General features: G+C 36.1%; 1 protein-coding gene and 1 long non-coding RNA gene across 2 annotated transcripts; both read left to right on the top strand.

Moving 5' to 3' along the window:
• Positions 1–1,193: 1,193 nt before the first annotated feature.
• On the top strand, positions 1,194–26,468 carry LOC308693711 (uncharacterized protein; the record flags this gene model as incomplete). Its single annotated transcript, XM_081370810.1, has 23 exons — positions 1,194–1,246; positions 1,468–1,572; positions 3,551–5,305; positions 5,380–5,544; positions 5,657–5,824; positions 6,524–6,697; positions 7,221–7,394; positions 7,542–7,682; positions 14,296–15,653; positions 16,193–16,334; positions 16,437–16,553; positions 16,667–16,840; positions 16,925–17,095; positions 17,807–17,953; positions 21,285–21,392; positions 21,581–21,615; positions 22,626–24,309; positions 24,528–24,698; positions 24,795–24,887; positions 25,025–25,198; positions 25,698–25,868; positions 25,948–26,121; positions 26,273–26,468. The coding sequence occupies 23 exons, from the start codon at positions 1,194–1,196 to the stop codon at positions 26,466–26,468; spliced, it is 7,650 nt and encodes a 2,549-aa protein (XP_081226936.1).
• LOC308694078 lies at positions 10,127–11,082 on the top strand. The gene is made up of 3 exons (XR_014030552.1): positions 10,127–10,142; positions 10,681–10,778; positions 11,034–11,082. It is a non-coding gene; the product is annotated as an uncharacterized lncRNA (long non-coding RNA).
• Positions 26,469–26,728: the final 260 nt, after the last annotated feature.

The following is a 26,728-nucleotide window of genomic DNA, read 5'->3' as shown; positions in this document are numbered from 1 at the left end:
ATGAAATCTGTCTAGACCAATGCCTTTTTTATCGTTTTTTTAATTTTATTTTTATTTTTTACAAGTTTTGTTTGGAAAACACAAAATAGTAAATTTTTTCAACACTCAAAAAAGCTCATGAACCCTTCTCTTTCAGGTTTAGAGGGGAGTAAGCTAAATCATAAAGATTATGTTCACAATAAATCAGTTTTAAGAGAAATTAGGAGAATGCTGCTAAAACATCTACTTAAAATAGAATTATCAGAAGACGAACAAAAATAATCAAACTAGTTTAATACTGTATAGTCTACACATAGCTATATGGCCGGCATCACAGACAAGGCTTAAGCTAGTCCCAGCATGTTAGAGCTGTCTTCACTGAAAACAACTTGCACTGGTATATCAGTGCCATTGTTTTGTCTCAACATTGCACTTCAGTAATGTTTTTTTCTAAGGCACGTTTAAAAAAATCTACTTAAATGTCCTTATTGAACCAAGGCTTAATCCTGGCTTAATCTAAGCCCTGTCTGTAAAACCATGCCATAATGTTTTAAAGCATGGTTCTCAATCAAACTTCACTGTATTGTGGTGCAAATTCATCTGTCACTTGGAAATGTGGTTCATATTCATACTGTAGCCCAATATCTGCTCCATATGTAAGCTGATGAATCACAAACCTGTCAGTTTTTTTTTATAGATTGTTTAGCTTCGCCTTCACAGGTAAGCATGAGAAAAAGGAAAACACAATCATTCTGTTGTTTCATGAGGAAACAGTGAGTGGAATCCAGAGCACAAACTGCACAGACTGAGAGAATGTTTGAGAGCCTATAGGCAGGATAAATTCTAGATTTATAAAGAATTAAATACATTTGATGCTGCAAAATCTCAAGTTATTCCAGTTATATTATTTTTAGAATGAATTTAAGTGTTAAAAGCAAACTCTACGCTTCTACTGCAATCACGTTCCAATTCATCATCATAAAATTTGTATATGTATGTTCAGTCAGCCAAACAAAAATCCTTACATAGCCTGAAAGCATGTGAAGTAACTAAACCAGAAAGGTACTTTACCGACATCTCATGAACCAGTTAAACCAGCTTCTGAAGGTAGTTTTAGTCATGTCCTTTGTTTTTCTTCCTCATTCGCTCTCTTTCATTTGATTGTGATGGACACAGAACTCAGAATAACTCTGTTCAGCAGTTAGGAAAACATAATGAATGCTGAAGAAGACACTAATTATCACAACACTTGTGATGGAGAGAAAAGGTGAGCAAAATATTTTTTAAGTTTAAAGTTTTATTTGTTCAAAATTGTACAGATCAAAGCAAATTCAGTTAAAACAGCTCAGTTTAAAGTTTAAATCATACTGCTTATAACCTAACATATCTAAATACATTTTAAAAGCCATTGTCTCTCTTAATATAATTTGAGTGAAAGCGATGATGAATTGTTTGAACCATGAAGATGGATTGTGTTGTTTCTGACAGTGTTCAGCGGGAAAGACCACAGTCACCTGATCCCAGTGTTTTGTCCCTGAAAAGCGACAAATCGATGAAAATGCCAATTCAGTTCAAAGATGGATTTGATCAAAGGTACATATAGTATATGTTTGATGTGACTATTATGTTGGTGCTGTAGTGAAGTAGATACAAACTAAAAAAAATAGCTTGCAACTGATTTTTCTTAAATTTTGATGCCATTGAGATGTTTGCTAGAAAAATAATAATTATTTTATTCTATGGTGAGATGGATTATGATTTTTTTTTTCAGTACTAAGGAAAGATCACATTCGACAAATCTCAGTGTTTTGTCCCTGAAAAGCGACAAATCAATGAAAATGCCAATTCAGTTCAAAGATGGATTTGATCAAAGGTACATACAGTATATGTTTTATGTCATAACTTACATTACCTATTATTTTGGTGCTGTAGTGAAGTAGATACAAACTAAAAATTGCAACTGATTTTCCTTAAATTTTGATGTCATTGAGATGTTTGCTAGAAAAATAATAATTATTTTATACTATGGTGAGATGGATTATGATTTTTTTTTTTCAGTACTAAGGAAAGATCACATTCGACAAATCCCAGTGTTTTGTCCCTGAAAAGTGACAAATCAATGAAAATGCCAATTCAGTTCAAAGATGGATTTGATCAAAGGTACATACAGTACATGTTTTATGTGACATAACTTACATTACCTATTATGTTGGTGCTGTAGTGAAGTAGATACAAACTAAAAATTTCAACTGATTTTCCTTAAATTTTAATGTTATTGAGATGTCTGCTAGAAAATAATATTATGTTTTTTTTCAGTACTAAGGAAAGATCACATTCGACAAATCCCAGTGTTTTGTCCCTGAAAAGTGACAAATCAATGAAAATGCCAATTCAGTTCAAAGATGCAGATTCTATGTTTGATCAAAGGTAAATCTACTTACCTTTATGTTTGCACTGGGTATAGCAGTGATAATTGTATCCATCTAGCAATAAATACAATTTTGTTAAAGTTTTTCCTCAACTCTTTACACACTTAAACTGATTCTATGGATCTCAAACTAATGAATTCTCAAATCAAAGGAATATTTCAAAACTACAAAAAATATTTTTTTCCTCTGCCAAACCTCTTTTAATTAAGCATGTGTTTAACCACATTCTCTTTCAGGAAAAAATAGCTCTGAATATAAACATAACAACATGAACTCAAATAACACATTCTCCATTAAGTAGCAAAACTGTTTTTGTGAAAATTAGGCCAACATGGTTTTGATAGAAGAAAAAGTGTTTATGAGTGAAGCATTTGGTTTTGAAATAATTATTTTTTGATGATATGCATGTGATGGAGAGTAAACTGCAATAAAGTTTATTTTGTCTTTTTCAGTTCCCTGGAGAAATCACATTTACCTGATTCCAGGGAAGTACAGATCCCAATTCAATCGAGAGATGAAACAAATTTACCACACCAAAGGTCTTGTTTCACAGCACATCAGTTCACCTGTTAGTGTTGATTTAAGCTAGAGAAGTGCACTTATTGTGCTTTATAGTTCAGAGAAGGGGATCTGATGACTCACCATGTCAAACGCAGTGAATAAGGACGAGTACAGATGATTTGCTGTTAACTCTCACCAGCTGCAGGGTTTCAGCAAGGCAGCAGATCATCTCAGACTTCCTTATTGATCAGTGACAAGTTGCCTTCATGTTTATCTCAGTTCCTCTCAGCTGATTTGAAATAACACATAATGAACAACAGCGAAAACTGGAGAGTAGTTAATCCAAATTCTTTGAATAGATTTGTGTAAGGAACAAACCACAATTTAGGTTAATTTTCAATTAATATCTTGTCTATGACATTAATCAGTGCAACTTTATATACATGTTGTTACAAACCCACTTAGACAAAATATAAAAGCCACAGCCTTCACTATTTGAAAAGCAATAAATAACTTAATGTTGCTTGAATATTATAGTTTCAAGTTTACACTCAACTATGTACAGAACACATGCATTTTCTAACAATGAGAAAGTCTTTGTGGTTTTATTATTTACTTATGAAAAGACTTTTTCTTTACAGACATAACCAGCAAACACATGATCCAGAGATCTACCAAAGATTCAAATCTTACATCATAATGAAACATCAGTATGTTTTTGAGGGATTGGGAAAGCAGGAAAACTCAACACTACTGAATGAGATCTACACAGAGCTTTACATCATCGAGGGAGAAAGTGGAGAGATCAGTAATAAACATGAGCTTACAATGATAGAAAAAACATTAAAGACTGCAGAAGGAGCAACAATACCGATCAAATGCAATGACATTTTTAGACCTTTACCTGGACAAGACAAACCCATCAGAACTGTGCTGACAAAGGGAGTCGCTGGCATTGGAAAAACAGTCTCTGTGCAGAAGTTCATCCTGGACTGGGCTGAAGAGAAAGAGAATCAGGACGTCCAGCTCATATTTCCACTTCCTTTCAGAGAGATCAATCTGATGAAGGACAAAAAGTTCAGTTTAGTTGGTCTTCTTCAAACCTTCTTTATGGGAGAGACAAGTTTACATCTGATTCAAAACTCCTCTGTCGTTTTCATATTTGATGGTCTGGATGAGTGCCGTCTTCCCTTAAACTTTCACACCAATGAGATTCTATGGGATCAAACCAAAGAGACCTCAGTGGATGTGCTGCTGACAAACCTCATTGTGGGGAATCTGCTTCCCTCTGCTCTCATCTGGATCACCTCCAGACCAGCAGCAGCCGATCTCGTCCCCTCTGAGTGTGTCCATCGAGTGACAGAGGTACGAGGCTTCAATGATCCACAGAAGGAGGAATACTTCAGGAAGAGAATCAGTGATCAGAGTCTGGCCAATACAATCATCACACACCTGAAGTCATCAAGGAGCCTCTACATCATGTGCCACATCCCAGTGTTCTGCTGGATCTCAGCCACTGTTCTGGAGAAGATGTTGAGCGAAGCAGAGAGTGGAGAGATTCCCAAGACTCTCACTCAAATGTACACACACTTCCTGATGGCACAGATTAGCATTAAAAACACAAAGTATACTGAGAAGGAGGACAAAGATAAAGAGATGATCTTCAAACTGGGGAAACTGGCTTTTCAGCAGCTTGTGAAAGGCAATGTGATCTTCTATGAGGAAGACCTGAGAGAGTGTGGCATTGATGTGACAGAAGCATCAGTTTACTCAGGAGTGTGCACTCAGATCTTCAGAGAGGAGTCTAGCTGGTATCAGGGGAAAGTCTTCTGCTTTGTTCATCTGAGTGTTCAGGAACATCTAGCGGCTCTATATGCGCACCTCTCCTTCCACAACAGCAGCAAAAACAAGCTTGAAGCCCATGAATCTGGAAAGCATGTGACGATGTTCAGCTTACACAAGTGTGCAGTCAAAAAAGCCTTGGAGAGCAGAAATGGACATCTCGATCTTTTCCTTCGCTTCCTCATGGGACTTTCACTGGAGTCAAATCACAGCCTTCTAGAAGGGCTTTTGTTGAAGAAGACAGACAGCTCCCTGGAAAGAGACCAAACCATTGAGTATCTCAAGCAAGAAACCAAAAAACAGTTTTGTCCAAATGATTGTCTTGTTCTGTTCCACTGTTTAAATGAACTTAACGATCATTCTTTGACTGAGGAATTACAAAGCTTCATGAACTGTGGAAAACAAAACATTCCCCCAGATCTCTGGCCAGCTCTGATGTATATTTTATCGACATCAGATGAAAACACTGAAGAGTTTACACTTCAAAAATATGGCAGATCAGATGACACCCTAGAACGGCTGCATCCTGTGATCAAGTTATCCACAAAGGCCCGGTGAGCATTTTTGTTTTTTATTTTTTTGAATGTATGTCTGTGCAGAATTATTCATATACAAAGTATTTTGTCAGGTTGAATGACAGTAATATCACAGATAAAGGTTGTGCACTGCTGACTGTAGTTCTCACATCACAATCCAATGTGAGAGAGCTGGACCTGAGCAACAACAACCTGCAGGACTCAGGAGTAGAAATACTCTCTGTCGGAGTACAGAAATCACCCCATGGAGCATCACTGTAGGCTAAGATTAATTTAAGAGAAATATAGGAATATTATTACCTTACAAATTATACTTTGTTATACTGTATATTGTGTTTACATAATGTAATAAATTGTTTCTCATATCAGGATAAAGGAAATTGAAAGAAAGAAGCACAAGACAGTTTTAGCACCAAGATGTGGTTCACATAGCCAGCATAAAAGCCTGCATAATCATGGGAATAAAGAAAATGAGTTTCTTTCGATTCACAGCACCGCTGGACTACAGGACACAGAGTGCAGCCTGGAATCTCTGAAGTAAGTTCTCCATGGCCGGTTGCATAATGGTCTAACAAGTAAGGCAAATAATTATGTTCTTTAAGATCGGTCATAACTTTTTTAAGTCAGTTACACAGAAATGTAGATTGGTCTAATTTGAATCTGAAAAATAAGACTGTTTATTGTTTGGTTAACTGCTTGCTAGTCAGACTAGTTCTTAAGACACACCCTGCGTCTGAATATGCCTCCCTCCATTTTATACAGAATACATACAATCATAATATATAGAACATACTTTTTAATGGTCGAGAAACAAGCTTAAGTCAAAATTTAGTACCTACTATACAGTATGCAATTTCTACCACATAGCAACAGTCTTAACATATTGGCAAAGTTAATTCAACTGGCCCCGCTGTTCCCTCTGTAAACTCCGGGCAGGAGCTTCATGTGCATCCACATTCAGTTTTGTGAGCTATAATCTCATTAAGTAGTGTTAGTTACATCTTCAGAGTGCGTGGCACTGTTTCATGCACATAACAACAAATACAGCATGAGCCGTGATTTTGGATTTCTGAACAAATAATAATCTAATTGAACTATTTAATATTAGTTAATCATGCATTAATATTTTTACAAAACAGGGTGACATTTATATGGCACAAATATATGTAGGACCTGTAATTAAATTGTAAATGTAATGTCTTGAGGTGTCAAACGTATTACCTCTTCTCATCATAGTCTGAAGAACTGTGGAGTAACAGAAGCAGGCAGTGTTTTCCTGAGCTCAGCTCTGAGTTTAAACCCTTCTCATCTGAAAGTGCTGGACCTGAGCTGGAATAACATAGGAGACTCAGGAGTGAAACATCTCTGTGCTGCTCTGGAGAAAGTTCAGTGTGCGTTGGAAATACTTAAGTGAGTTATAACACAATTTTATATAAAGAGTTAATAACAGGTGTCTTCCAAATTGTATTGTCTTTAATAATGTCAATATTAAGTAAGGGATAATGTATAGGGAGGCGGTTGTTATAGCGAATAACAAACCCAACAGGCTGAACGTAATCAGCCTGAAGGGGTTGTTATTCGCTATAACAACCGCCTCCCTATACATTATCCCGCTTATTACATGGCTACCTACCAAATAAATCAATAATTTGACACAAAATATTGATTTAAAAAGGAGGTTATTGATTTAAAAACGATTGTATTGCTTCCGCTAAAGAAAATAGTCCGTTCCGTCTCTATGGTTGCGTCCATAGCAACGCTCTGTTTTTCATGGCAACGGTCTGTTATACTTCGCAGCGGTCTGTTATCAAGAAATAACAGACCGCATTCTACATTGGAATTCAGCCAAGCCATGTAATAAATTATATTAAATTATATTAAAAAATGATATTAAAAAAAGAAAATAATTAAATTAAACTTTTCTTACTATCAGGTTGAACAAATGTGGAATGACAGAGAAAAGTTGTGCTGTTATGGCTTCCGCTCTCAGCTCAAAGACCTCCAGTCTGACAGATCTGGATCTGAGTATTAATGATCTACGAGACTCAGGTGTGAAGAAGCTCTGTGTTGGACTGGAGAATCCTCACTGTAAACTAGAGAAGCTGAGGTAAATGTCTGGAAACTTATTACTTGCATTACTTTGGAAAACTTTGAACTTGGATTCAAAAACTATTCAAATCTGATTAAGAATCTCTTAAACTAAAAAGTAATGTACCACTGACCTGTGCTTACAAATCCTCTCTGCTTTCTTCAGGTTGTCCAACTGTAATGTTACACATGAAGGTGTGACGGCCCTGACCGAAGCTCTGAAATCAAATCCATCCCACCTGAAAGAGATCGATCTGCTTGAGAATGATCTGGAAGAGTCAGACTTGGATGTGATCTCCATGGACAGGTCATCATAAAAAAAAAACTAAAAAAACAACAACACTAACACAAATCTTATCAAAGCTTTGATCGTTTTGACAAACTATAGTCTGAATCATATTACACATGTATATACTGTATATATACAATTTGTTTAATAAAAATCAAGTATACCATTGACAAACTATTTGTTACATTTTATGATCTACACACAAAAGAACATAATTTATGGTCATATAAGTACCAAAGGAGTAGTAGAAACTGTGACAATGAAAATAACTAATTTACCTGGTTTTATGTGCTACCGCTTGCAATTTTCGGGCCAGTGGGAGCCAGGGCTAACAATGTGCCGGGCGGGGCCAATATCCTTGGACCTTAAAGGGTTAGTTCACCCTAAGAAGAAAATTCTGCTGTTAATTTCTCACCCTCATTTCGTTCCAAATCATAACACCTTCGTTCATCTTTGGAACACAAATTAAGATATTTTTGATGAAATCTGAGAGCCATAACCACTTTCAAGGCCTAGAAAGGTAGCAAAAACTTAATTATAATAGTCCATTTGACTACAGTGGTTCAACCTTCATTTTATAAAGCGACGAGAATACTTTTTGCGCGTACCTATTTACAAAAGGGCTCACATTGTGCATCGTCATATTGCTGACTGTCACTGTACTATCAAGTTTACAGTGAATGGATTTTTCAGACTATAAAGGTAAGAAATAAACTACCATGCTTAACAACGATAACCATTGACGATCCGTTGAGGAGTAATTATGCTCGGCTCCCAGAAGGCCAAGCCAATCAAATTGCCTGGGCGGGCTTTAATCGATGATAGACGGATGATCTGCAGTTACGTAATCAAAGAGAGCTTGGGTTGAATTGGTTTTCAACAAAGATGACTGCAGCTGGAGAATTAAGATGTTTAGATTCCGCTATCGTGTCTGTTATAAAAGAAAACGACAGCGCATTCATTTTAAAAGACGAACAGAGAGCTGGTGGTGGGCAGATCGAGGCTTCGTGAAACAATGAAACAGTTGAAGCAAATGTGCCATATTGTGTCGAGGCTTTGAAACAATCCGACACCCGTCTCAGGGTGACACTTTCAAATGCTGATCTGAAACAACCTTGACGAGCCATTAAAAATGTGTTTTTTTTTTTTATTATTGTATTTTTCTAATATGTGAAGCTTGTAACCTGTAGGCTCCTCACTGTGCATAATGTTATTTTGGTCATGAAAAATGAATATTAATAAAATAAATCAAGCCACAATGTCTCACTTTTTTATAGATTTTTATTAAAAAATATAAATTTCTCTGCTGTGGAAGGACTTAATTTTGACAAACTCCTCTCAGGGAAAAACCCACGAGGTCAAGATGCGTTGACTTCACTTTTATACAAGATGTGCGAGTGTATGGTCTGTTCCCAACCTTGTTATATAAACTTTGACATATCCTTTTATTGAAATGGGTGCTTTTCTGTGCTTTTACTTTCACTTTTGCTGCAGAGACCCTTTACTGTCCTATAAATGTGTCGTATTTTTGATAATCTGCGCAGATTTCAGCTGATGATTCTTAATAACAAATCATGAATGAAATAGAACTTACTGCGTTGCTCTGATTGGTTGTAGGTCTATCCAATTGAGTGCAGAGTTTATTTTTTTCCTGGTTCGGTTAAGACACGCCTCATAATCAAATCTCTATGGAGCAGTATCAGACTCACATTCTGCCTAGAATATGAGTATGACAAAGTCAGGCTATTTAAACGCCTTTATGAGCTTTGAAACTTTCTGATCTATACCTCAAATATAGATGTATTGTAAAATACTTAAAAAAAAGTAAAATATATAAAAAAAATTATCAAAACAACACACTGTGACTACAGTTTTCTCTAAAGATCCACTTGACAAGTATTCATGGAGGTATGCCCTTTATCTAGATTTTAGGACACTTATTGACATGTGACTGATTATCTGTGATTGCATGATATAAACTCTGTCTAGACTTTCATGAGCAAATATCTTATTTTTTCTATATAGGTTTCATTTAGTCATATTTCAACATTCAAAAATAGCTAATTAACCCCTCTGTCTGGTTTAGAGGGTTTAGAGGAGATGGGATGAATGTCATCAAGTATGTCATTAGATAAACACAGTAACAATAAACAGGCTTTCAAATTAAGAGAAAGCTTATAAAAACTTTATTAAGAATAAATCAAATAGGCCAACAAACATTGGTAGATGAACAAAACAGTAAACTCAATACTGCAGTCTCCACAAGTAGCAGAAACATTTTTGCTTTAATTCTTTCTAGCAGTGATTCTCAATCAAACTTGGTAATGTGGTTCATACAGTATCTGCTCCATCTGTGATGAATCACAAACCTGTCAGTTTCTTATAAGATTTAGCTCCTCCTTCACAGAGCAGGTAAAACAGAAAACACCATCATTCTGTTGTTTCATAAGACAGCGAGTGGAATCCAGAGCACACATGGTAAGTAAAACTGCACAGACTGAGAGACGAATGTTTGATAGATTACATTACGCAGGATGAATCATTTTGAGTTAAATTACTCTATTACATAATTACTCTATTATAATTAAATTAAATTATTGAGTTAGACTCAAATACATTTGACACTGTCTAATCTGAAGCTTTTCAGTTATATTATTTGCAGAATGCATAAAGTTTAAGTTTTATAAACAGCACAAAATAAACACAATGCTTCCACTTCAACTTATATATTTGTATGATCACAAAATGTAGGCTATGTATTTATGTTCAGTAAGACACTGACAAACAGTCAAAGCCTTACACAACCTGAAAGTATGTGAACTATTAACTAAACCTGGAAATAACTCAAAAACCAGTCAAACCAGCTTGATTTATGATTTGTGATTGTGATTGTGTCCTTCTTTGTTTTTCTTCCTCATTACTAGTACTTTGATTTCATAAAGTGTTTGAGAGAGTAAAATATATTTTTGTTTGTTTTTGATTTGTTTTTATCTTTATTTGATTGTGATGGACACAGAATTCAGAATAAATCTCTTCACCAGTTGGGAAAACAAACACCAAAATGAATGCTGAAAAAGACACTGATTATCACAACACTTGTGATGGAGAGAAAAGGTGAGATAAATATTTTTTAATCAATCATATGTATTCAAATTAATATTTTAAAGAAGCATGTTCTTTATATGTAAGTGACAGATCAAAGCAAATTCACTTCGAACTAACAGTTTACAATTTGAGATAAAATATTACCGCTTATAACTCAGTACAGCTAATTACAATTTATTACAAAATGCTTTGACAATCTTAATATAAGTTGAGTGAAAGTGATTTTGAATTGCTCTGAACTATGAAGATGGATTTTTTTTTCAGTTCTGAAGTTCTCAGGTTTCAGTTTAAACAAAGGTAAATCCAATTACATTTATTTTTGCATGTGCCTTCATAGTTGTGTTGCATTTGTAGCAATATGTAAATAGTGGTGGGCCGTTATCGGCGTGTTAACACGAGACTCTTATCGCGCGATAAAAAAAATATCGCCGTTAAACTATTCTCCAAGTTGGGTTGGGAGCTGGCTCAAGCTACACAAGCTATGATGACGCAATCTACCCGCGGCTGCGAGGTACACCCGGCTGCAACGCATCATATTCGTCGTCATCTTAAGTAAACACGGCTGAAAGTTAAAGCTGGTGTAAAAGATCGGTGCAACATCCATTATTTGGACTTGGTTCGGATTTAATCCGTCCGACGTAGACTGTGTGGTGTAACAGTTCGGTAAGTTAACACGCGACTAATCCGTTCTACCACCTCAAATTCAAAACGAAACATATCACTGAATACCAGCGCGCGCGTATTATTCCCAATATATCTGAGTGGTGTAGAACATAATCTCTGTCTGCGCCCGATTTAAAGAATCGTTGTTGTGTTTCTTTTTAACTGAAAAGACATCCGTTAGAATATTCTAATTTTAAATTTGGGGTTTCATAAGCTCCAAGCCTTAATAAACATTAGACCTACTTAAATCTCTGCAGCTAGTGTACTTAAATTTTATTTATCTGCAAAATGATGTTGTATACTTACAGTTTTGCACAATATATGTTCTCAAAACTACATGCACTCTTAAAAAAAAAAAAAAAAACATTTAGCAGTTGTTTAGCAGGGTCTGTGTAACCTGTTCTGAAATTGTTTTATTATAATATCGTTATCGCAAGAGGCTGCAATGTATATCAAAATATGGATTTTAGGCCATATCGCCCATCCCTAATTGATAGCCTATAGTAGTTGATAATAACATAGGCCTACCTAATGTTGCCTACGGACAGCAACAGTACAGTAGGCTAGTAACTTTTTACAGTCTATGAGTAGAACAGCTTTCTAAAGAAGTTTGTGATGCATTTTGGAAACAGGAGATGAGCCCCTGGTCTAATGCGCCACCTGGCTTGAGAAACCCGTTCTCAAAGACTTACTTTTATATTCATTATTTGGGTAGCACACATATTCTTGAATTTCTTCGGCAGAATTCAAATGAGCCATTTTAATCTAGATTAATCTAGATTAATTTCAAAATTAATCTAGATTAATCTAGATTAAAAAAATTAATCTATGCCCACCTCTAAAATAATGTTTTACTAATCTTTTACTAAAGATTAATGAAACCAACATTTCAATTTACTTGAAAATTATATTCAACTTTAGAGAGATATAGATTAATGAAACCAAATGCTTTGTTGACAAGAACATAAACTTTCCGGGGAAAAGGTTGTTGTTTTTCAGGTCTCTGGAGAGGTCAGATTTACCTGTCCCTAGTGTTTTGTCCATGAAAAGTGACAAATCGATGAAAACACCAATTCATTTAAAAAATGGAGATTCTCAGTTTGATCAGAGGTGAATAATTATTTTTATGTGACAGAGTTTCAATGTTTTTGGCATCAAAATCATTCAGTCAAAATGAATTTTGCTTTTAAATGATACAGTATTGTCCTGAACAAATCATGAGGACACTGAATTTTACTTGGAAGCACATAATTTATTGTAGTTTAATGGTGAGATGGATTATGTTGTCTTTTTCAGTTCTCAAGAAAGACCACATTCATCTGATCCCAGTGTTTGGTCCCTGAAAAGTGACAAATCGATGAAAACACCAATTCAGTTAAAAAATGGAGATTCTCAGTTTGATCAGAGGTGAATAACTATTTTTATGTGACGTAGTTTCGATGGTTTTGGCATCAAAACCATTCAATCAAAATGATTTTTGCTTTTAAATGATATAGTATCATCCTGAACAAATCTTGATGACACTGAATTTTACTTGGAAGCTCATATTCATTGTGGTTTAATGGTGAGATGGATTATGTTGTCTTTTTCAGTTCTCAAGAAAGACCACATTCATCTGATCCCAGTGTTTGGTCCCTGAAAAGTGACAAATCGATGAAAACACCAATTCAATTAAAGAATGGATACTCTCAGTTTGACCGAAGGTATATCTAGTTATCTTTTATGTGCACATGCTATTGTCGTGATAATTGTAGCCTTCCAGCTATAAATAAAAACTTTATTCGTGAATGTTTAAAAGGTTTTTTCCACAATCCCTTGAACACTAAACATATTCTATTATTCTCAAACCATTACTTTATTTCAGAAAACAAAGATGCATTTCTCAAATCTATAAATATTCTTCACCATTTTTTTCACCATATTTTCCCATATTCCAAATTCCTGAATGTTCCACAGTGGTCTACACAGAACTGTCTTTATTAAGCACAGGTTTAACCTCAGTCTCATTCAGGAGGAAATAGTAATGGATTGAGATATAATAAACCAATCTCAAACAACACACATTCTTCACTAGCTAAGTAACTGGTCACTGGTTGATTTTTGTGAATCTGAGGCCAAAGTTTTGATAGAACAGAGAGTATTTATAATAAAGTTTTTTATTATTTACATTTTTTGAGAATGTTTATAGATGACCAAATATTATTATTATTATTTTTAAGAAATGCATCTAAGCAATAGATAAAAAACTCAAATTGATTTGAATTTCATTTCTATGAATAATGTATTTTTCAGATATCTAGAGATATCTAATTCACCTGATCCCAGTGCAATACAAATTAAAGATGAATCAAATATACCACACCAGAGGTATTGTATCATTCTGATCTCATTCACAATGTCAAACACAATGAATTAGGAGTAGAGATGATTAGCCATTAACTCCCACCAGCTGCAAGGTTTCAGCAATGAACAGCAGAGCATCTCTGACTTCCTTGTTCAGTGACAAGTTGCCATCATGCAGATCTCTCACATGATCTAAGAAATTACACATAGTATTATTTAAGTCATTATTCAATTAATAATGGACCTTGCTTATTAGAATCATTACTCATATTCTGCCAATTTGTTTAGCCACAGTCTTCATTTGTAGAAAAAAAGCTTTCTAATTAAATTAGCCACAAACATTATATTAAAAGATATTACAAAAAAGGAAAATACATATGATATCATAGTGTTTACGATTTATGTTATAAATATATTGATGTTTGATTATAATGAAAAAAAAAAGTTACACTTAATGGCCTACATAGGCTAAGGCTCTTTAGTGTTATTATTTGCGACTTAAAAGATTATATTTTTACAGATATGATGCACAAAATCCTGATCCAGAGATCCACAAAAGATTAAAATCTTGCATGAAAAAGAAGCATCTCTACATTTTTGAAGGGCTTGCAAAGCAGGGAAACCCAACACTCCTGAATGAGATCTACACAGAGCTTTACATCACAGAGGGTGGAAATGGAGAGGTCAGTAATGAACATGAAATTAAAAGGATTGAAAAAACTTTAAAGACTGCAACAGGAGCAACAATACCGATCAGATGCAATGACATCTTTAGACCTTTACCTGGACAAAAAAAACCCATCAGAACTGTGGTGACAAAGGGAGTCGCTGGCATTGGAAAAACAGTCTCTGTGCAGAAGTTCATCCTGGACTGGGCTGAAGAGAAAGAGAATCAGGACGTCCAGCTCATATTTCCACTTCCTTTCAGAGAGATCAATCTGATGAAGGACAAAACACTCAGTCTTTCAGATCTTCTTCATGTCTTTTTCCCTGAAACTAAAGAAATGGAAATATCCTTTGACAAATCTAAAGTGTTGTTCATCTTTGATGGTCTGGATGAGTGTCGCCTGTCTCTGGATTTTCAGAACAATGTGAGGTTGTGTGATGTAAGTGAATCGGCCCCAGTGGACGTGCTGCTGACGAACCTCATTGTGGGGAATCTGCTTCCCTCTGCTCTCATCTGGATCACCTCCAGACCAGCAGCAGCCGATCTCGTCCCCTCTGAGTGTGTCCATCGAGTGACAGAGGTACGAGGCTTCAATGATCCACAGAAGGAGGAATACTTCAGGAAGAGAATCAGTGATCAGAGTCTGGCCAATACAATCATCACACACCTGAAGTCCTCAAGGAGCCTCTACATCATGTGCCACATCCCAGTGTTCTGCTGGATCTCAGCCACTGTTCTGGAGAAGATGTTAAGCGAAGCAGAGAGAGGAGAGATTCCCAAGACTCTCACTCAGATGTACACACACTTCCTGATGGCACAGATTAGCATCAAAAACACAAAGTATACTGAGAAGGAGGACAAAGATAAAGAGATTATCTTCAAACTGGGGAAACTGGCATACGAGCAACTGGAAAGAGGCAATGCGATCTTCTATGAGGAAGACCTGAGAGAGTGTGGCATTGATGTGACAGAAGCATCAGTGTACTCAGGATTGTGCACTCAGATCTTCAGAGAGGAGTCTGGCTGGTATCAGGGGAAAGTCTTCTGCTTTGTTCATCTGAGCATCCAGGAACATCTAGCGGCTCTATATGTTCACCTTTCCTTCCACAACTGTGGCAAAAATGTGCTTGTAGAAGGCAAAGCAAAGGAATCAGAAATAAATGTGACAGTGCCAACCATACTCAAATGTGCAGTTGATAAAACATTAGAAAGTAAGACTGGACATCTCGATCTCTTTCTTCGCTTTCTCATGGGACTTTCGATGGAGTCAAACCAGATCCTAACAGAAAGGTTTTTTAAGAAAAGAACAATTGTCCCCCAGGACACCTCGAAAACTACAGAGTACCTCAAGGAAAAGATAAAAACATGTTGTCCAGAAACAAGTATTCTTCTGTTCCACTGTCTAAATGAACTTCATGATCATTCTCTAAATGATGAAATCCAAAAATACATAACCTCAGGAAAAGTTAAAGACATCCAGTCGCAAGAACTTGGGTTGGCTCTAATGTTCATTTTAATGACATCAGAAGAGAAGTTTGATAAGTTTGAACTATATAAATATGGCAAATCAGATGCATTCTTTACCTGGCTGAATCCTGTGATCAAGCTGTCAACAAAGGCCTGGTGAGAACTTTTCATAAATTATTATATTTGTAAGTGCAACAAATTGTTAATATATAATGAAAGAGCAAAAAAAAAAAAAAAAAAAACCTTTCTTTCTCTTCCAGGCTGCATAAATGTAATATCACAGAAAGAGGCTGTCTAATGCTGTCTATACTTCTTTCATCACAATCCAATGTGAGAGAGCTGGATCTGAGCCACAACAATGTGCAGGACACAGGAATAGAAATATTCAGTGTCGGAGCAAAGGAATCATACTACGCCAGACCCATGTACGCTTCTATGGACTAAAGTGAAATATTACATTACATTATATTACTAATACACAATTTACATATGTAGACATTTAATTAAATGTTTCTATGTCACTCTAGAATTAAGGAATTGTTCGGCAGTGAGCCAAATGATTCAAACAATAAGGACAAGCTTGAAGATTTTATAAGGCAAACTGCTGGACTACAGGACACAGAGTGTAGACTGGAATCTTTGAGGTAGGCTCTGTTAACTCTTAATAGAAAACTTTTAAATGAGTCCTCATCATGCAAATTGTGCTTCATGGGTTTTGGCCAGTAGATTGAGATAACATGTATTATCTTCTCCGTAGTCTGAAGAACTGTGGAGTAACAGAAGAAGGCTGTGTTTTCCTGAGCTCAGCTTTGAATTTAAACCCTTCTCATCTGAAAGTGCTGGACCTGAGCTTGAATAAAATAGGAGACTCAGGAGTGAAACATCTCTGTGCTGCTCTGGAGAAAGTTCAGTGTGCATTGGAAACACTGAAGTGAGTTATAGTGAGCACATATACTGAATTGAGAAATGATTTGAGGTTAATAATGACTAATGTCTTTAATTGCTTTATTAACAGGCTAAATGACTGTAATATAACACACAAAAGTTGTGCAGCATTAGCCTCAATACTAGAAACAGATTCAAACCTGAAAGAAGTCTCTCTAAGCAAGAATGAGCTCCAGGATTCTGGTGTGACGCTGTTCTCTGTTGGGCTGCGTCATCCTCACTGTAAACTGGAGATCCTGAGGCAAGATGATTCTGAATATTTGTGGTAGATTCAGTACAAAGAAAATCCCCCATTAAACAATATTGCTCCATGTGCAATTTGTGTTTTAATTAAAAATTACAGCTTATGATCAAGGCCAAAATTACATAAATTTCTTGTATTCTCCTCCTGCAATATTCAGATTCAGATGAGTGCTTAACAAATATTGCTTTTAATGGCTGATTCTTTAATTATCACCCTCAATCCTAAAGTAGTCAAGTCAAGCCACCTTCATTTATATAGCGCTTTTAACAATATGAATTGTTTAAAAGCAGCTTTAAAGTGATAATAGGAAATTACAGTAACAGAGATTGTTTTGGCTTTTACAGCAGCTCTAGGATAAAGTTATTGTCCAGCTAAAGTTAGTTTTGATTGATTTATTCACTTCTGTTGCGAAGATCATTAGTTATTATCTTAGGGGTCAATAACACAAATTACTGTTTTGCAGTTATCTGTAGTTACTGACACTAAGCCTAAACCTACAGCACTATGTTGATTTTTAATAATAATAATAAAAAAAGCTATATTTCCACCAATATCATCACAAAGACATGACAAATATAACTACAAACTAAAGGAATAATGAAATACTGATAAAAACTGTGAGAGAAACATTTGTTCCATTTGAGATCAGAAAGATTAAACCATTTTTTTTAAAGGTATCATTTTTCAAATCCACTCTGCTTTCTTCAGGTTGTCCAACTGTAATGTTACACATGAAGGTGTGATGGCACTGACTGAAGCTCTGAAATCAAATCCATCCCACCTGAAAGAGATCGATCTGCTTGAGAATCATCTGGAAGAGTCAGACTTGAATGTGATCTCCATGATCCTGGAAAAGTCGTCAAAAAAACCCAATCCTTAAGACATCTCTAGAAATAAAAACTTGAGCTTTGAACAATGAGCAGAAATCACACAATTGTAAAAATGAAAAATGTATTAAGAAGTTTTTGCAAATCAAATCATGATATTATAATCTAACTTTAGGTAAAGGCAAATCACATTTTGTATGGACTGAAAGTTTGGATAGTGTAATCTATAAGCATTTCAGTTATTCTGTGTTGACGTAAGAAGGCGATGTCCAACCACACAGTGTACGTGTGTGAGTCACCTGTATGCGACCAGGGAGAATGAGGCCTAAATAAAGTTGTAAAAGTGTTCTTATATCCACATCTACTGGCATCCTTATAGACGGCTCTTCAAACATGCATGTCAGAGCGATTACAGCAGGGAGCAACATTACAGATATTATGGTTTTATATACTGTATTTAAAGTACATTATATATACATTTCCGATAACAACTTACAATAAGGTTCCAGTTGTTAACATTAGTTAAATACATTAGTTAACATGAATTAACAATGAAAACTCTCTCTATATATTTGTTTACTGTTAGTTGTAGGTTCTGTGTAATGCGTTGTGTATGTTGATGATAATGCAAGGGAGAGAGAAAGTTTATGGATAAGATTTTAAAGAGCTCTTCTTGTACTTTATTCTGCTCTTTCAGTGATTTTCTAGACTGAAAATGGATGCTTCATCTTTTGTGTGATGAACAATAAACTTCATAAAACTAATCAGTAAAGTTTTGACCATTATTTGATCGGGGTCCGCTACAACAGGCTTGTACTAATTGTGGATAAAAGCAAGATGACAACAACATAAGTTATATCGTAATTAAACTATACCTGCTGTCACAATCTCAGCCTGTGTTCATGTCTTGTGTGAGGACTTTTGTGTTATTTCCTGTCTTGTGCCATGTTTTGTAGTTTTTCATGTTGATTAGTCTCTCCAAGTGTGTCCTGTTAGTTCCCTTGGTTACCCTTGTGTGTTCCCATGACAATCAACCACACCGCCTTGTTACCTTGTTAGCTTATGTATAAATTGCCCTTGTGTTACTCTTGTAGTTTGTCAGTTGTTGTTTGCTGTACCATGTTCCTGTTCTGAGTTTCTTTGTTTGCTCTGGATTACCTGTTTGTATTTTTATTAAAGTAGTGCTTGCATGTGGATTCTCTCTCCACTTCGTCCCTGCCTCATTGTTACACCTGCTCTATCTCCATGCAGCATATATTTTCTGGATTTGCAGGTATCATTGTCCAAATCCAGGTCGAACATATGAGGCTGAGCACTGTTACTGGCATTTTCTGACATTTTCAGTGTGTGAGATTGGCCTGTTTTGTTGTTGCATGAGCTCTTGAAGCTCAGCCCTCTTCTCAAAAAGGGGCTGGGAGCACCAGCTCATTTGCATTTAAAGGGACACACACACACAAACGGCATATTTTTGTTCACCTCAAAAAAGTGTGATTTTAACATGCTATTAAAAAATATCTGTGGGGTATTTTAAGCTAAAACTTCACACACGCTCTCTGGCGACATCAGAGATTTATTTTACATCTTACAGTAAAAAGGGGCAAAATAGGTCGCCTTTAAATTATCCTTTTAAGTATTGAGGTATGTGTAAACTAAATAAAAAAGAAAAAGGCAAAAGATAAAAGGGGGTAAAAATCTAATAATGGTGGTTCATGGTTCTATTTGTGACTGTGATCACTTCCTGTGTTTAGTTCATGTTTGCTTAGTTGTTTGTTTCCATAGTTACCCTCATTGGTTTCCATGACTATTAATCACCTACACCTGTCCCTTCTCAGCCCCTTGTTAGCCGGCTGTGTTTTTATATTAGTTTCTTGTGTTCCTTGTCAAGTTCCTACATGGATGTTATGTTTAGTGCACTCATTCTTTCTCTGGTCTTCGTGTTTGTCACTGGAACTCACTACATTTGGATACATTTGGATCTCCTTTGATTCTGAGTTCCCCCTTCGTCACAGGTATCCTGTAAACATGACTTTGTTTCCAGGCAGACTGGTGTGCCCTTATTCACGCTACCAAAAACCAGCCAATTAGATTAGTTAGTGGGAGTGACGCCGAGGCTGAGACTATGGGCCATTGCCAACTTCCTTGATGCCACAACATCATCACATGTGGAGGAGCAGGTTAGCCATGAAAAAATAAAAAACATTGTTCAGTTCGACTGATTCCAGAGGACCGTCAAGTTGAATTTAGAAGACACATGGTAAGTACCACTGCAGCGTTTGATAGATAACAGGCAAAATGGATACTCTTGAGATAAAAGCTAAAAAACACCTGACACTGTGATTTAAAGAATGATAATGTTTTCAATAATCTTATTTGGAGAATCTCACAAAACATTGAATTAAATGTTAATTAAATGTTAAAAAACATGAATAATCTATATGCTTTCTCTGGGAAGTTAAACAAATCATCTTGAATGACCACAAACTATATTTGTATTTTTATGTTTAGTCAAATATTGTCTGGTTAAACCTGTTACACTTCAGTCTCAACTGTGTGAAAAACAATCTAGTAAAACCAGTTCTTAAAAGAACGCTTGCGTTCATAACAAAATGTTTCTTTCACTTTCCCAGCATATTTGCAAAAACTTTAAGCATAAAAAGCCTTCTATTTTCCAGATTATCTTCTAAAAGACAAAGGTGAGACATATGGACAAACAGCATGTCTCTAATAAATACTAAAGGTGACGATGATTCCGGCACCTCTGTCAGTGGGTTGAATGGGTGAGAAAAACACATTTATTTTGTATGAATTTATATGTTTACAGAATTCTAAATTATTTAACAATTTAATTTAATTTCTAATTCCATTAATCGTGATGTAATGTTTAATGTCGCATCTGACAGTTTTGATCAGGAAAAATCAGATTCACCTGCACTCAGAGTTCTGTCTATCAGAAGGAGTGACAGATCAATGCAAATGCCAATTCACTGAAGTAATAAAACATATCTTCAAAAACTACATCATTTCAAGTTTTCTAATCATCCTTACAGGGAACATTTGAACCAAATGAAGAAACACACAGACACTTTCTGTTTACTTGTGTATTATAATAATCTGCTATTTAGAAGTGCTGAAATGCAAGAAATGTTAAGGGTTATTGACCCTAATTAATTTTATATTAATGAAGACAGCATATGTGGCATGTAAAAAGTCATGCAGGATCAATGATTAAAAGCAGAAAAGTGAAGTTTTCTTCAGTCAAATGAGCTTGCTATTTGAGCTGTAATGTCACATGGAGCGTGATAACATTAACCTTAATTTACATAATATAACATGACATAATCTTGTGTTTCCTTTTGCAGTTTGATGGACAGATCAGACTCTTCTGGCCTTAGTGTTTTGTCCATGAAGAGTGACCGATCAATGAAAATACCAATTCAACTGAAAAATGGATCAGCCATTGGAAAAAGGTAAAGACGATTTATGCCAAAGGTAGTCAGAACTGCAGTAGTGTGGTAAAAAGCACATTCACGAGGAGAATGCAGTTTCCAGCCATTTTTGATCACTTCTTCTCCTCAATGGTTTGTTGTTAACCTTCTCTAAAACACTACAATTACACTTCACTTAAAACTGTTTTTTTTGTTTGTTTCATTGTCAGTCTTCAGCAGGAGAAATCGGACTTGCCTGCCCTAAGTACTTTATCTATGAAGAGCGATCGATCAATGAAAATACCAATTCAACTGAAAAATGGATTAGCTCCCATTGGAAAAAGGTAATGACAATTTATGCTAAAGGTAGTCAGAGCTTCAGTACTGCACATTCATATAAAGGAGGAAGGAGTTTCCAATTATTTTCTGTTCACCTCTTCTCAATGGTTTGTTGTTAAACTTCTCTAAACTCTACAATAACACTTTGCTTAGTTTTTTTTTTCTCTGTCAGTCTTCAGCAGGAGAAACCGGATTCGCCTGCCCCAAGCGTTTTGTCTATGAAGAGCGATCGATCAATGAAAATACCAATTCAACTGAAAAATGGATTAGCTCCCATTGGAAAAAGGTAATGACGATTTATGCTAAAGGTAGTCAGAACTGCAGTGCTGTGGTAGACAGACAGATGCACACAAAGTCTCTATAGTTCTCAGACAAACAAATACTTTAAGCATTTTAAGAATGAGAAAGCATCAGAGTACTTTACACTGACTTGACAGACGAGAAGTTGACAGTCATTGTGGCGTGGCTGAACTATTTTAGTTTCTCTTTGTGGCTTGTTGTAAGTTTATGTAAGAGAAAAGATTCAAATAAGATTATCAAAGGTCATGGGCAGAAAAAAACAAGAGAATGATTAAGACAAGATAAGATGGTCTCCTGTGAATGCTGGTCATGTTTTAAAAGTGTTAACCATTTCTAGTAAATTCAGTGAAGATAAAAAGTGAAGTTAAGTGACCGATATCAAACTTTTTTTTATGTCTATAAGGGATTTACACAGAAAATCAGATCAAGATGCTGAGAAGAATGGCAGCTTTCCTGGAAGATGCATTGGATATCAGTAGGTTAAATATATCAAGACTCATTTATAGTGTCTGAATTTGTGCGTAGTTGTTGCTACTAACAAAAATATATTCAACAGACATGATTCAGAAACACATGAAGTCAAGATTCAAAGGTTGAAATCACACATAAAAAAGAAGCATCTCTACATTTTTGAAGGATTTGCAAAGCAGGGAAACCCAACACTCCTGAATGAGATCTACACAGATCTTTACATCACAGAGGGTGGAAATGGAGAGATCAGTAATGAACATGAAATTAAAAGGATAGAAAAATCACTGAAGGCTGCAGAAGGAGCAAAAATACCGATCAAATGCAATGACATCTTTAGACCTTTACCTGGACAAGACAAGCCCATCAGAACTGTGCTGACAAAGGGAGTCGCTGGCATTGGAAAAACAGTCTCTGTGCAGAAGTTCATCCTGGACTGGGCTGAAGAGAAAGAGAATCAGGATGTCCAGCTCATATTTCCACTTCCTTTCAGAGAAATTAATTTGATGAAGGACAAAACACTCAGTCTTTCACATCTTCTTCATGTCTTTTTCCCTGAAACTAAAGAAATGGAAATATCCAGTGACAAATATAAAGTGTTGTTCATCTTTGATGGTCTAGACGAGTGTCGTCAGTCTCTGGATTTTAAGAGCGATGTGAGGTTGTGTGATGTAAGTGAATCAGCGTCAGTGGATGTGCTGCTGACGAACCTCATTGTGGGGAATCTGCTTCCCTCTGCTCTCATCTGGATCACCTCCAGACCAGCAGCAGCCGATCTCGTCCCCTCTGAGTGTGTCCATCGAGTGACAGAGGTACGAGGCTTCATTGATCCACAGAAGGAGGAATACTTCAGGAAGAGAATCAGTGATCAGAGTCTGGCCAATGCAATCATCTCACACCTGAAGTCTTCAAGGAGCCTCTACATCATGTGCCACATCCCAGTGTTCTGCTGGATCTCAGCCACTGTTCTGGAGAAGATGTTGAGCGAAGCAGAGAGAGGAGAGATTCCCAAGACTCTCACTCAAATGTACACACACTTCCTGATGGCACAGATTAGCATCAAAAACACAAAGTATACTGAGAAGGAGGACAAAGATAAAGAGATGATCTTCAAACTGGGGAAACTGGCATACGAGCAACTGGAAAGAGGCAATGTGATCTTCTATGAGGAAGACCTGAGAGAGTGTGGCATTGATGTGACAGAAGCATCAGTGTACTCAGGATTGTGCACTCAGATCTTCAGAGAGGAGTCTGGCTGGTATCAGGGGAAAGTCTTCTGCTTTGTTCATCTGAGCATTCAGGAACATCTAGCGGCTCTATATGTGCACCTCTCCTTCCACAACAATGGCAAAAACACGCTTGAAGCCCATGAATCTGGAACGACCGTGACAATGTTCAGCTTACACAAGTGTGCAGTCAAAAAATCTTTAGAAATTATGAATGGACATCTCGATCTTTTCCTTCGCTTCCTCATGGGACTTTCACTGGAGTCAAATCACAAGCTACTAAAAGGGCTTATGGTAAAGAAGACCGGAAGCTCCCTGGAAAGAGAGAAAACTATAGAGTATCTCAAGCAAACGATAAAAACAATCCCTTGCTCAGAAATGACTCTTGTTTTGTTCCACTGTCTGAACGAACTGAATGATCATTCCCTTATTACTGAAATCCAAAGCTACCTGACCTCCGGAAAAATAAACAGCGGAACTCTGTCCCCACATCTCTGGTCAGCTCTGGTGTACATCTTAATGACATCAAATGAGAAGTTCAATGAGTTTGAACTTTGTAAATACGGAAGATCGGACACAGCTGTGTTCTGGTTGCTTCCTGTGATCAAGTTGTCGAAAATTATCTGGTGAGAACATGTAGTTGCTTGCTTACATAGAGTCAATATTTTACCTTGAGAACAAATAGCACATTACTTCTATTTACACTGGGTAAATCACTATTTTAAAGATGCTATTTTATGCCATTTATACTTGGTGCAAAAGTATCTACCATTATATACACAATAAATAGCATCTACCTTAGTCTAAACAGCTGATGCTGATATTAACATATTTGTTCTGGCAGGATGCATGACTGTAATATCACAGAAAAAGGCTGTGCGGTGCTTTCTGCTGTTCTTCCATCAATATCTAATCTCAGAGAGCTGGATTTGAGCCACAACAACCTGCAGGACTCTGGAGTGGAAATACTCTGTATTGGATTGAAAAGATCACACTACGACTTAAAAAAATTAGTGTATGAGTTTTCAGTGAACCAAAACACAAAAACAATGTCTATACAAGCCCTGTTTACATTTAAAGGTTTTAATCAAAGATATAAATCCATTGTCAGGAGGAGTCTGGGTTCTGATGAGTGTGATCCCAATCTTATCGTCCTTCCTACTGCTGGACTACAGGACACAAAGTGTAGGCTGGAATCACTCAAGTAGGTTTACTCTCTAAGCTCCAGATATTGTATTATCAGGTTTACAAGTTTACAAATTCATAGATAGTATTTGCATACTTTAAATTATAGCCTACCTTCTTAATAAGAATGATGTTTTTTTTCTCTTCTCTCTGTAGTCTGAAGAACTGTGGAGTAACAGAAGCAAGCTGTGTTTTCCTGAGCTCAGCTCTGAGTTTTAACCCTTCTCATCTGAAAGTGCTGGACCTGAGCTGGAATAACATAGGAGACTCAGGAGTGAAACATCTCTGTGCTGCTCTGGAGAAACCTCAGTGTGCATTGGAAACTCTAAAGTAAGTTACAACAAACTTAATTAGTAAGTTTTGACCTTTATCTGAATCATTGATTAATTTAAAAAGTGTTATGCAGTATAAACAGTCAATGGAGAGAAGACCTGCCCTAAAGCTACTATTGCAACAATTCCATTTGTCCCAATAAAAATCGACATAAAATTATTTCCTACTGAATCAGGATATTCGGTGGGAAAAGTAAGGTTGGACTATTTTATCCATCGGATATTCATTATAATGTGGTTGCGGTTTCGGAATGTTTTTAAAGAGCAACAGCAGACTCTTAAACTCCTGTTATGTTTAAAACTACATTTCAGTTAAATGTTATCAATGTGGTCTACTTATATGATACTACGGTTTTAAAATTACCCTCCACTTTGAATGGAGAAAAAAAAAGTTATTTTGTGTAAATGACAGAATTACTTTTTTGGGTTGACTAAATCCTTTAAAGTAATATTGTGTACTATAATTTGTATAATTAACAACTTTTTTGACTTGTTAGACTTTCAACTTGCAAAATCAGTGCAGAAGGCTTTGAATCTTTTACTTCAACTCTAAAGTCAAACGCTCAGCTGAGAGAGCTGGACCTGGGCAACAACAGACCTGGAGATCAGGGAGTGGAGCTGCTGTCTGCTGTTCTCCATGATCCAAACTGTAGACTGAAAACACTGAGGTTAAGATATAGAAATCAGTGCATAGTTTTTGATAAAGTTGGAAAACCAAGCATATGTTACAATTAATTCCTTTCTCAGGTTGGACAAATGTGGAATCACAGAGAAAAGTTGCACTGCTCTGGCTTCAGCTCTCAACTCAAAGACCTCCAATCTGACAGATCTGGATCTGAGTATTAATGATCTACGAGACTCAGGTGTGAAGAAGCTCTGTGTCGGACTGGAGAATCCTCACTGTAAACTAGAGAAGCTGAGGTAAATGTCTGGAAAACTATTACTTGCATTTCTTTGGAAAACTTATGAACTTGGATTCAAAAACTATTTAAATCTGATTAAGCATCTCTTAAACTAAAATGTAATAATGAACCACTGACCTGTGCTTTCAAATCCACTCTGCTTTCTTCAGGTTGTCCAACTGTAATGTTACACATGAAGGTGTGACGGCACTGACCGAAGCTCTGAAATCAAATCCGTCCCACCTGAAAGAGATCGATCTGCTTGAGAATGATCTGGAAGAGTCAGACTTGAATGTGATCTCCATGATACTGGACAAGTCATTAAAAACAGAAAAAACAACACTAACACAAATCTTAGCAAAATGAAAGCTTTGATTGTTTGGATAAACTGTATTCTGAATTATATTACACATGTATATATATACACATACAATTTGTTTAATAAACATCAAGTATACCATATGCAAACTATTTTTTATTTTATTTTATTTTATGATCTACACACAAAAGAACATCATTTATGGTCATATAAGTACCAAAGGAGTAATAGAAACCGTGACAATGAAAATAACTAATTTACCTGGTTTTATGTGCTACCTCTTCCAATTTCCGGCCAATGGGAGCCA

This window comes from Scardinius erythrophthalmus (assembly GCF_964197995.2).
Source record: "Scardinius erythrophthalmus genome assembly, chromosome: 7".
NCBI classification, from domain to species: domain Eukaryota; kingdom Metazoa; phylum Chordata; class Actinopteri; order Cypriniformes; family Leuciscidae; genus Scardinius; species Scardinius erythrophthalmus.
The sequence above is the reverse complement of the archived record's forward strand: the minus strand, read 5'-3'. Positions and strand labels throughout refer to the sequence as shown.